Raw genomic sequence first — 11,498 nt, 5'->3', positions numbered from 1 at the left:
CACTGCACCACCACCCTCCGTACCTCCTGGCACCACCACCCTCTGGGGCCCAGCTCACCTTGATGCGGGCAAAGCGTTTCTTCCACGAGGCGACCCCAGACAGGTAGATCTGCTTGAGAGCCTCGCGGCTCAGCTGGACATCGACGCCCTCGGGGGTCACCGTGAACTGGAAGGCCACGGCCTGGTGCGCTTCCGCCATCTTGGGGGTCCTGCACTGCCTGCCAGGGGAGGGGGCAGAGAGCAGGCATTGGGATCCCCACTGAGCACGGGACTCGCCCCCCCTTCTCCCCAGCATCTGCTCCTCCTGACACCCCTGCACGCAGCCCACAAAGCAGCGCCGCCCCCCGTAAGTCCCCTGAGCATCACCCAACAGCCACCCCCTGCCTGAGAAATAGCACCTCCCCGCCCCACAGGGAACGCCCAGGCTGGGGCAGACAGGCAGCCCTGGAGGGCGCGGAGGAAAGGGGAGCCCGTGACTATGCTCCTCCGGACCTTGCACACAGGGTAACAAGCCCCCGGCTCTACTGGGGGGACGGAAGCAGAGCCCAAGGGGCCCGGCACAGCTCCCTTCGGCTCCTGGCGCCGGGGGCTTGCCAGGCGCAGCCACCCGCCCAGGGACCAGCTTGCTCTCAGCCCCATTCTCCATGGCCTGGCGACCCACAGCTGAGAAATCCCTGCCCCGCGGCAGTGCCGGTGCCCGCCCTGACCCCCAAGAGCGACAGGAATGGGTGGAGAGCTCCGTGGGGCAGGGCCGTCTCCTGGTGCGTTTGGACAGCACCCAACACGGGGGCCCGGGTCGCTAGGGGCTGCCCCAGGGCACCAGCCTCCTGACCTGGCACCGGACATCCTGGGGGATCGATTCCACCCTTCCTGCCCCAACTGCCAGAGAACCCCCAGCCCCACCCGCTGTCAGCTCCTGGGAGAGCCCAGCCCCAGACAGGGTACCCCCTACCCCGCCCTAGCCCCACCTCCCGCCCCCAGCCCGGGCATCCCCTGCCCCAGCCCAGCCCCACCTCCCGCCCCAGAGAGGGCACCCCCTGCCCCACCCCAGCCCCACCTCCCGCCCCCAGCCCAGGCATCCCCTGCCCCAGCCCAGCCCCACCTCCCGCCCCAGAGAGGGCACCCCCTGCCCCGCCCCAGAGAGGGCACCCTCTGCCTCAGCCCCACCTCCCGCCCCAGAGAGGGCAGCCCCTGCCCCGCCCCAGCCCCACTTCCCGCCCCAGAGAAGGTGCCCCCTGCCCCACCCCCTGCCTCCCCCACAGAGGACCCCTCAGCCCTCGCATGAACTGAAGCCCTCCAGGGGCTGCCCCCACAGAGGGCTTCCTAAAGAGGGGAACCCTGGCCCCATTGCCCCACAGGAGACTCCCCCCAGCCCAGGTTGTAGGCCCTGCCGCCTCCCACAGGGAATCACTCCCAGACACCCCTCCCACAGGGTGGCCCTCAGCCCCAGCTCTCAGCACCATTGCCCCCCAACCCCAGGGCCCGTTACTCCTACAGAGGACTGACCTCCAGCTCTAGGCCCTGCCGCCCCCCACAGAGCCACTCCCCAGCCCCAGCTCTCAGGCCCGATCCCCTACAGGGGACCAGCCCCTGACTCTCAGCACCATCCCCCAGCCCCAACTCTCAGCCCCACTGCCCCCCTACCCCAGGCCTCATTGCTCCCACAGGGGACTGGCCCTCAGCTCTAGGCCCTCCCACCCCATGGGTCAACCGTCCAGCCCCAGCTCTCACCCCCCGCCTCCCCAGGGGACTGGCCCTCAGCCGCAGCTCTAGGCCCTGCTTTCCCCCCTCCAGGGGGCCACCCCCTAACCCCAGGTCTCAGCCCTGCCCCCCCCCCCCCCGGAGGCCATCTGTCACGGAGTATTGGGGGACTCAGGGCCCTGCACCCCCGGCTTCCTGCGATTCACCATGACTCTCAGCCAGCCAGTAAAGCAGAAGGTTTATTTGGATGACAGGAACACAGTCCAAGACAGGTCTTGCAGGCACAGACAACAGGACCCCCTCGGTTAAGTCCAGCTTGGGGTCCCAGGGCATCCCAGCCCGCCCCCCTTCGGGGGGGTCAGAGCCATCTCTGTCTCCCAGCCATCTCTCCAGCCTCCTTCCAGCACTCTGCCTTCAGCGACCCCTCCCACAGCCTTTGTTCAGTTTCCCGGGCTAAGGAGTCACCTGGCCTCCAACCCCTTCCTGGGTTCTCATGTTACAAGCTCAGGTATGTTCCCTCGGGCAGACTCCCATCCCCCGATGCAGACCATCCTAGCCACACTCCCCTGTCAGCATTCACAGACCACAGTGAGAACAGGCCCAGTTCGTCACATCTCTCCCCCCTTCGAGACCGAACTGAGCAGGGTCACTTTAGCCAGTGACCCGGGGAAGTTCGAACCTACCCCCGTTCCCATGGATGCCCCCGCATCCCTCCCATTCCTTGGTGAGAATTACACCAGGCCCCTCCAGTTTCACGCCCCCCCTTAGGTCGGGGGTGCTTGATGGCACTCGCAGTTCGCATGTGGGAAGGTTTATGCGGCCTGTGCCCTTTTCCCACCCCCATACCTCTGGGGTTCCAACTGGGCTGTGGTCTTCTCCCAGCGCTCCAGTCTGGAGGTCTGTGCTTTGGGCTCTCTTGGTTCAGAGCCGCCCTTTTTACCTTGGCCACCCTCCGGAAAGGCTCCTCTATGCTGGGCAAGGGTCCTAAAGCCGTTTTCCCCCTTGTCCCAGGCCTTCCTCCCCCTCTGACAGAGGTCACAGGATCCGCAGTACTGTCGGACAGTAACAAAGACCCCAGGCCAGTAAAAGCTCCGTAGCAGCCTCTGCTGGGTACGCCAGGTTCCCTGGTGCCCTGAGAGAGGAATGTCATGGGCCCGGCACAGCAGCTGGCGGCGATACTTCTGGGGTACCACCAGCTGCCTCCTGATCCCCCCTGACTCCATTTTCCCTGGGGGAGCCCATTCTCGGTACAGGAACCCCTTCTCCCACAGGAACCTTTTCCGGCCACCTCGTCCCATGGTCTGTACCGCATTGAGGTCAGCCAGGTCCCTTATCTTCTGCAAGGAGGGATCTCTCTGTAACTCGGCCTGGAACTCAGCAGCTGGGACGGGGATGGCCACCTGCTCTTTCTCGCCCGCTGGGTCCGAAGCTGCAGCCTCCCTGAGCCGCGTCCCTGGGCGTTCCCTCCCCACCAGGTTAGGGTCCTGCGCCTCAGGCAAGGCACCCCCCTCAAGGCCAGGGCGCAGTGCCCCTCGCCGGCTCTGACTGCGGGTCACAACTAAGGCGGTCTGGGGGCTGCTTGGCCAGTCCTCTAGGTCCCCCCCCATCAACACCTCAGTGGGCAAATGGTGGTGCACTCCCACGTCCTTGGGGCCCTCCTTGGCCCCCCATTTCAGGTGTACCCTCGCTACGGGAACCTTGAATGGGGTCCCGCCCACCCCGGTCAGGGTCAGGAAGGTGTTGGGCACCACCCGATCTGGGGCCACCACCTCGGGCCGGGCCAGTGTCACCTCTGCGCCCGTGTCCCAGTATCCATAAACTTTCTTCCCATCCACCTCCAGGGGAACAAGGCACTCGCTCCGCAGGGACAGCCCCGCGCCAACCCTGTAAACGGAGAACTTTGAATCCAGAGCATCTGGCCCCCCAGAGAAGCTGGCCTGGGGCCCTTCTCTCTCTTGAGCAGTTGATAAGCTGCCAGCCCCTCTTGCGTGAGAAGCCTGCCCCCCGTCCGTCTGGGCCTCTACCAAGTTAACCCGGTGCGGGTTCGGTCTGCTCAGTCTGTCCTTGAGCTTGGGGCACTGGGCCCGAACGTGGCCTCTTCGGCCGCAGTAATAGCAGCTCAGGTCCCGTGGGTCCCCTCGAGCCGGTCGGTTGTCCCTGATGCTGGGCATTTCCCGGGGGAGGGGATTCCCAATATTCCCCCTTTGGGAGGTCCCAGGGTGACTCTCTCTCTGCATCGCGGCGGGCCTGTTCCTTTGGGGCTCCTCCCTGCCACCCCCTGACCGGCTCTTTACAAACTCATCAGCCAGCTGCCCGGCGTGTCGCGGGTTCTCTGGCTTTCTGTCCACCAACCACAGCCTCAGGTCGGATGGGCACCGCTCATACAGTTGCTCCAGTACCAGCAGTTTAATCAGGTCCTCCTTCGTCTGGGCCCCACCAGCCCACTTGCTGGCGTATCTTTCCATGCGGACGGCTAGTTGCAGATATGAGACCTCAGGGGTTTTATCTTGACTCCGGAACCTTTCCCGGTACATCTCAGGAGTCAGCCCAAACTCACGTAGCAGGGCCTTTTTGAATAGTTCGTAGTCCCCTTTCTCTGCCTCTCCCAGTTGGCGGTACAATGCCACGGATTTGGGGTCCAGTAAGGGGGTAAGGACCCGGAGTCTGTCCGCGGGATCCACCCGGTGCAGCTCGCAGGCCGTCTCAAAGGCCTCCAGGAAGTCATCCATGTCCTCCCCCTCCTTGTATGGGGCCATGATGCACTTATCAAAGCTCCGTGCAGTCCTGGGTCCCCCCTCACTCACCGCAGCCGGGGGTTCGCTGCCCTTCAATCTCGCCAGTTCCAGGTCATGCTGACGCTGTCTCTCATTCTCCTGTCTCTGTCTCTCTTTCTCCTCCCGTTCACGCTGATGCTGTCTCTCATTCTCCTCCCGTTCATGCTGTCTCTGTCTCTCTTCACGCTGATGCTGTCTCTCTTTCTCCTCCCGTTCATGCTGTCTCTGTCGTTCACGATCCTCCAGCTCTCTCAGTTTTAGCTCTTTCTCCCATTCCAGCCAATTCCGCTCCCCGGATGCCGAACGTCGCCGGGAGGATCCTCTGCTGGCCGGCGGGCTCCGCCGGGGGGACCCCCTGCTGGCCGGGGGGGTCACGGCGCCTTCGGTATTTGCTGGGCTCCTCCCCACCCTTCCCCTAGGCATAGGAAGGAGGGGTCTCGGGAAGCCCTCAGCAGCCGGCTGACCACTCCCAGCTGGGACAGACACTGGTGCCTGCGCTGCATTTGCCAGGCTGCTTCCCTGAGACACAGGGATCAGTTCATTCGCGCGATCTTCCGCCTCCAGCTGGGCAATGAGCTGTTCTTTGGTGAGCCTCCCAACGCGCAGCCGCCTCTGCTTGCACAGCTCCACCAGGTCGCTCTTAAGCCGCTTGGCATACATCTTCCTGCTGGCCACTCACCGGCCTGTGTGCTCACAGCTCCCCACAGTTCCCAGGGGGCCCCCTAGTGTGCCAGCCCTTCTCGAGGTCACCGCCTCTCAGCCAGGGTCGAGCTGCAGACTCCTCCGCCCCTGGGACCACTCGCTGCGATCCCCCCGGGGGACCCTGTTACTGCAAAAGTCCTTCTCGCTGGCCACACACTCCCAGGGGTAATAACCGTCTCTCTCTCACTCTTCAGCACGCCTGGTCCCCGTCAATCCCCCTTCGTTTTACTGCTCCCCAGTCACTTACTGCAGGAAGCGCCGTCCACGGGGTGCAGTAGATCCCACCGCTACCACCAGTTGTCACGGAGTATTGGGGGACTCAGGGCCCTGCACCCCCGGCTTCCTGCGATTCACCATGACTCTCAGCCAGCCAGTAAAGCAGAAGGTTTATTTGGATGACAGGAATACAGTCCAAGACAGGTCTTGCAGGCACAGACAACAGGACCCCCTCGGTTAAGTCCAGCTTGGGGTCCCAGGGCATCCCAGCCCGCCCCCCTTCGGGGGGGTCAGAGCCATCTCTGTCTCCCAGCCATCTCTCCAGCTCGCTTCCAGCACACTCCTCCAGCGACCCCTCCCACAGCCTTTGTTCAGTTTCCCGGGCTAAGGAGTCACCTGGCCTTCAACCCCTTCCTGGGTTCTCATGTTACACTCCCAGGAATGCGCCCCCGGGCCGATCCCATCCTCCAATGCAGACTATCCCAGCACACTCCCCTGTCAGCATTCACAGACCACAGTGAGAACAGGCCCAGTTCGTCACACCATCCCCCAGCTCTAGGCCGACTGTGACAGCCGTGGGGACTGCTCTGTAGGATTCAGATGACCACCGGATGACGCTGCCCCTGTGGCTTGGTACTGCTACCCAGCGGGTGGAGATTCGAAGGGTTCAAGCAGTGAAGCAGGAGCCGTGCTGTGTTTTCTCTGGGGCGCTACGAATGGGCTGTTCGGGGCTGGCTGGGGCCAGCCCATAGCCATAGGTCAGTGGTTTCAAACTTTTTTTCTGGTGACCCACTTGAAGAAAATGGTTGATGTCCGCGGCCCAGCGGAGCTGGGGATGAGGGGTTTGGGGTGTAGGGCAGAGAGTTGGGGTGCAGAGGTGAGGGCTGCAGGGTGGGGCTGGGAATGAGGGGTTCAGCGTTGGGGGGGCTCAGGGCTGGGGCAGGGGATTGGGGTGCGGGGTTACCTCGGTCAGCTCCCGGTCAGTGGCGCAGCGAGGGTGCTAAGGTAGGGTTCCTGCTTGTCCTGGCACCGCAAACCTAGACAAGACAGCAAGTGTGAAAAATCGGGACGGGGGGGGGGGTAATAGGAGCCCATATAAAAAAAGCCCCAAATATCGAGACTGTCCCTATAAAATCGGGACATCTGGTCACCCTATGCGGACCGCGCTGCGCCCTGGGAGCGGCCAGCAGCAGGTCCGGCTCCTAGACGGAGGTACATAAGCGGCTCTGCGTGGCTCTCACCCGCAGGCACTGCCCCCCCCCCCAGCTCACACTGGCCAGTAATGCGGAGCCGGTGCTCGGGGCGGGGGCAGCGCGGAGCCCCGTGGCCCCTCCACCTAGGAGCCGGACCTGCTGCTGGCCGTTCTGGGGCGCAGCGCGGTGTCAGAACAGGTAGGGACTAGCCTGCCTTAACCAGGCAGCACCGCCGACGGGACTTTTAATGGCCTGGTCAGTGATGCTCACCAGAGCTGCCGCGACCCAGTGCCTGACATTCCCACAGTTTGAAACCCGCTGTCATAGATAGACCCTGCAGAGACAGCGGGAAGCCCAAGGACTAAAGTGACCTCCGGGCAGCAGGAGAGCCCTAGCGGCGGGCAGCGGGGCTGGGAACTGAGCTCACAGGGACACACAGAGACCATTCTGTAATATTGTTATGTCTCCTTCTGGCAGACTGGTTCCCCCATGTGCTGCATTGTTATCTGGGGGGGAAAAGGGCTGTTGGCTCTCAGGGCAGGTGAAGAGACACAGGTGTAGGGTTACCATACGTCCGGCTTTTCCCGGACATGTCCGGCTTTTTGGTCCTCAAATCCCCGTCCGGGGGAAATTGCCAAAAACCCGAACACGTCCGGGAAAATGCCGGCATCCCTGCCCCAGTCCCCTGCTTACCTGAGCGGCTCCGGCAAGCTGCGAGCTGCAGGCGGATTCCCCACGGCGGCGGCTGCTGCTCCCCCCAGACATAGGGTGACCAGATAGCAAGTGTAAAAAATCGGGACGGGGGTGGGGGGTAATAGATGCCTATTTAAGAAAAGCCCCCAAAATCGGGACTGTCCCTATAAAATCAGGACATCTGGTCACCCTACGGACACCTCAGCTCTGTGTAGCTGAAGAGCCGATCTGCCCGAGCGCTACCGGCTTCACGGTTTGCCGGGCAGCCCCCAGACCTCCAGACCCTGCGCCCCCGGCCGGGCGCTTCCCCAGCGCAGCCGGAGCCGGGAGGGGAAGTGCCCTGTGACGGAGCAGGGAGCAGGGCGGATTTGACCTGGGAATGTGGCCTGGAAGTTACATGGAGCTACCTGAGCTGTAACCTGAGCCAGGAGGGGGGTGGGAGAAGTGACACCTTCTGCCCGGGAGCCTGAACAAAGGAGAGGAGGAGCAGAGGGGAGGGGGAAGAGAGCTGCTGGAGGGATTTGGGAGTTTTTCAGTTTTGGGCTGGGAGGTGCAACGCAGGGAACCCCAAGCTGGGGTCTAAGCTCCCTGCACTCCCCAAAAGGACTTGATTGAGGGGTCCTGGTTGTATCTACAAGCTCTGCTGTAGACTGTGTTCCTGTTATCCAATAAACCTTCCGCTTTACTGGCTGGCTGAGAGTCACGGTGAATCGCAGGAAGCCGGGGGTACAGGGCCCTAAGTCCCCCACACTGTGCAACACGCCCGGCCGGGGGCGCAGGGTCTGGAGGTCTGGGGGCTGCCCGGCAAACCGTGAAGCTGGTAGCACTGGGGCAACTGTTTCGCGTGGCTGGGAGGGAGCAGGGGGAATGCCGGGCGCTCAGGGGAGGGGGTGGAGTTGGGGCGGAGACTTTGGGGAAGGGGTGGAGTTGGGGTGGGGCCGGGGCGGGAAAGGGGCGGGGCCAGGGCCCCATGGCGTGTCCTCTTTTTTAAAACCTTAAATATGGTAACCCTACACAGGTGTGGCCATCACCCAGGTGTCTGGGCCTCAGTCCCCAGCTCAATGTAGCATGTGAGGAGACAGTGGTAGAGCCAATCACTGTGACAGAGACCCCAGTGCCCAAGGGCCCAGAGGGATGTGGACATCCCCCCCGCCAACTGTCCCCTGGCTGGAGACCAACGGGCTGGGAGGAGTCGGGGTGCTGACCTGGAGTCTGCCCAAGGAGGTCAGACAGGGAGCACCACCCGGAGCGGGGCCAGGCAGCACAGACGCGGCTGTACCCGGCGTTCTCTGTCCTGCGCTGTGTCCAGCTGACTGGCCGTGCTGGGCAAGGTGCATTAGGCCCTGCAGACGGGCCAAGCCTCCGTCAGGGTCTGGCTCAGTCGGACTCGCCGGCGTGCAGTGGGGGGCTGCAGGCCCAGACGACCCGTCTCAGGAGGAGGCGAAGCCACATGGCTGACCCTGGAGGAGGTGTGAGACCCCTCGGGGGTCGGGCCCACTGATGGGCTCCTCCTCGAGACCGGGCCAGAGCTGGAGCTGGAGCTGGAGCCCCCACCCCCCGACCATGGAAATCCAGGACCCCTGGGGGCAAGGCAAAGAGGGGGCAGAGAAAGCAAACCCTGCTGGCTCCTGCAGCAGCCTGGCTCAAGGGGGCCTGGCCTTCCCCTTCGTTTCCTCCACAGCTGCTGAGCTCAGGATTTCCGGACGCGGCGTCCAGATGAGTCCCAACCCGGCTGCCTGGACGTGCTGCCGACCCTGGCCGAGTCACAGGCTCTGACAGGACTCACGGGGCAGAGCTCACGGCGTGACGTCGGGGGGCTGGAGGGGGTGAGGCTGTGGGACTTGCCCCCGTGGGACCCCTAGGGGGGCTGGCGCAGTGGGCGGATCCCTCCCAGACACTATTTAAAAGCTGGGGCATAGCACAGCGGGCGGACCGCTGGCACACCCCACTCTAGGTCCTGCGGCCCCCACAGCACCCTTGTGGCCCCCTCACCCACCCACCCACTAGGCCCTGCCAGCCAATCACACTCCACCGCTGCTGCAGCTGTGACACTCCCTGGGCTGGGGGCCAGCGGTGATGTCAGGCCGGTGGGCAGCTTTTCCATCACATGAGGCTGGGAATGGGCCAAGTGAGGGAAGGGTCAGAGCCACCCTGCTCCTCAGAGCAGCAGGGAGAGGCATGGACAGACACAGCCAGCCACAAGCACCAACTGCCCCTGGGCTGGCACACCCCGCTGCAGACAGACACACGGACACCCCCTGGGCTGGCACACCCAGCTGCAGACAGACACACAGACACCCCCTGGGCTGGCACACCTGGCTGCAGACAGACACACGGACGCAGACACCCCCTGGGCTGGCACACCCCGCTGCAGACAGACACACGGACGCAGACACCCCCTGGGCTGGCACACCTCGCTGCAGACAGACACACGGACGCAGACACCCCCTGGGCTGGCACACCCGGCTGCAGACAGACACACGGACACCCCCTGGGCTGGCACACCCGGCTGCAGACAGACACACGGACACCCCCTGGGCTGGCACACCCAGCTGCAGACAGACACATGGACGCAGACACCCCCGGGGCTGGCATACCCGGCTGCAGACAGACACATGGACGCAGACACCCCCTGGGCTGGCACACCCGGCTGCAGACAGACACATGGACGCAGACACCCCCGGGGCTGGCACACCCGGCTGCAGACAGACACACGGACACCCCTTGGGCTGGCACACCCGGCTGCAGACAGATACCCCCTGGGCTGACAAATGCAGCCAGGATCTGGGACAAGCTCCCCCAAATTAGCGAGTGCGAAATGCTGGGTAAGGTCAAGGAGAGGAACAGCTTTTCTGCACTCAAAGCTCCTCGCTGGAAGGGCCCATGATCCCGGGAACCTCCCAACCCCCTCGCCCTGCTGGGTGTCTGATCTGCTTGGTCGCATGGTTCCCTCTAGGTCCTCCTCCGGCCCAACGGGCACCGCCTGGCACAGTCACTGTCTCCTCAGGACAACCACACACCATCCCCCAGCCGCACCGCCGGCATGGGAACAGCTGAGCGCTGCACACCGTGGGGCAGCACAGAGCAGGCGGGGTCCCAGCCCCCTCTGCCAGGGCCATATTCCCACTGAGCTGCCCCAGGCCTCTGGGAGCAGGGCTGCTGGGCCAGATCAGGGGATCCCCAGGGCCTCCCTGGGGAGCAGAGACAGAGCGGGCCCCACTCCGAGGCCTGAATCTGCCCCAAGGCTGCAGGGCCGCCCCGGGGGCAGGGCAGAGAGGCAGCAGCCCCAGCTCGGCCCTATGCAGTCACCTGAAGTCTCAGCAGCCTGCCAGGCGCTGGCCGCCCCGACCCACCCAGCGGGGGGATCCTGCAGCCCCTCTCAGGCACTGGCTGCCCCGACCCACCCAGCGGGGGGATCCTGCAGCCCCTCTCAGGCGCTGGCCGCCAGCCCCGACCCACCCAGTAGGAGGATCCTGCAGCCCCTCTCAGGTGCTGGCCACCAGCCCCGACCCACCCAGCGGGGGGATCCTGCAGCCCCTCTCAGGCGCTGGCCGCCAGCCCCGACCCACCCAGCGGGGGGATCCTGCAGCCCCTCTCAGGCGCTGGCCGCCAGCCCCGACCCACCCAGCGGGGGGATCCTACAGCCCCTCTCAGGCGCTGGCCAGCACGGCCCCGATCCACCCAGCGGGGGGATCCTGCAGCCCCTCTCAGGCGCTGGCCAGCACGGCCCCGATCCACCCAGCGGGGGGATCCTGCAGCCCCTCTCAGGTGCAGCCAACCCCGACCCACCCAGCGGGGGGATCCTGCAGCCCCTCTCAGGCGCTGGCCAGCACGGCCCCAGGGGCAGGGCCAAGGGACTGCAGTCTCCCGGGGCAGCTCTACGGCAGCTACCCTGCTGTTGTTACTAGCGCTGGGTCGATCCCGCTGGCCCGGGGCCGTCTCCTTCCCGCCCGCAGTGGAGACGAACCCCCAGCAGGAGGTGCTGTCAGCCTGCTGGGGAGCCTGGTGCGGGGCCGCTCTGCACTCCCCTTCCCGGCTGCGGAGGATGCGCCAGTCCTGCTGCGGGCACTCAGCCCTGCAGAGGGGCCGGGGAAGTCTGGCAGGGAGGGGAGAGCAGGAGCCCCTTGGAGACACCTGTCCATAGAAATGGGGACCTTGCTGGGGGCCAGCGGCCGAAGGGCCGACACGGCCAAGTGACAGCAACAAGCCCAGGGGCTGG

The 11,498-nt window shown here is 64.8% G+C and overlaps 1 protein-coding gene across 5 annotated transcripts in view; it reads right to left on the bottom strand.

Moving 5' to 3' along the window:
- CPT1B (carnitine palmitoyltransferase 1B) overlaps positions 1 to 11,498 on the bottom strand; it is a 61,397-nt gene that overhangs the window by 49,154 nt on the left and 745 nt on the right. For 4 of the 5 annotated variants that reach the window (XM_065590812.1, XM_008172799.4, XM_065590917.1 and 1 more), the window contains exons 2-3: positions 6,358 to 6,430; positions 59 to 218 (exon numbers count right to left, since the gene is read on the bottom strand). In XM_065590812.1, coding sequence (XP_065446884.1) covers positions 59 to 199 — 141 coding nt within the window. In that variant the 5' untranslated portion in view covers positions 200 to 218; positions 6,358 to 6,430. Of the gene's footprint in view, positions 1 to 58; positions 219 to 6,357; positions 6,431 to 7,279; positions 7,335 to 11,498 lie in introns of all 5 variants that reach the window. The other variant, XM_065590940.1, reaches the window with a different exon arrangement.

The sequence above is a fragment of the Chrysemys picta genome, chromosome 1, assembly GCF_011386835.1.
Source record: "Chrysemys picta bellii isolate R12L10 chromosome 1, ASM1138683v2, whole genome shotgun sequence".
Lineage (NCBI taxonomy): Eukaryota > Metazoa > Chordata > Testudines > Emydidae > Chrysemys > Chrysemys picta.
Note: the sequence above shows the minus strand (reverse complement) of the source record. Positions and strands in the feature narration are given on the sequence as shown.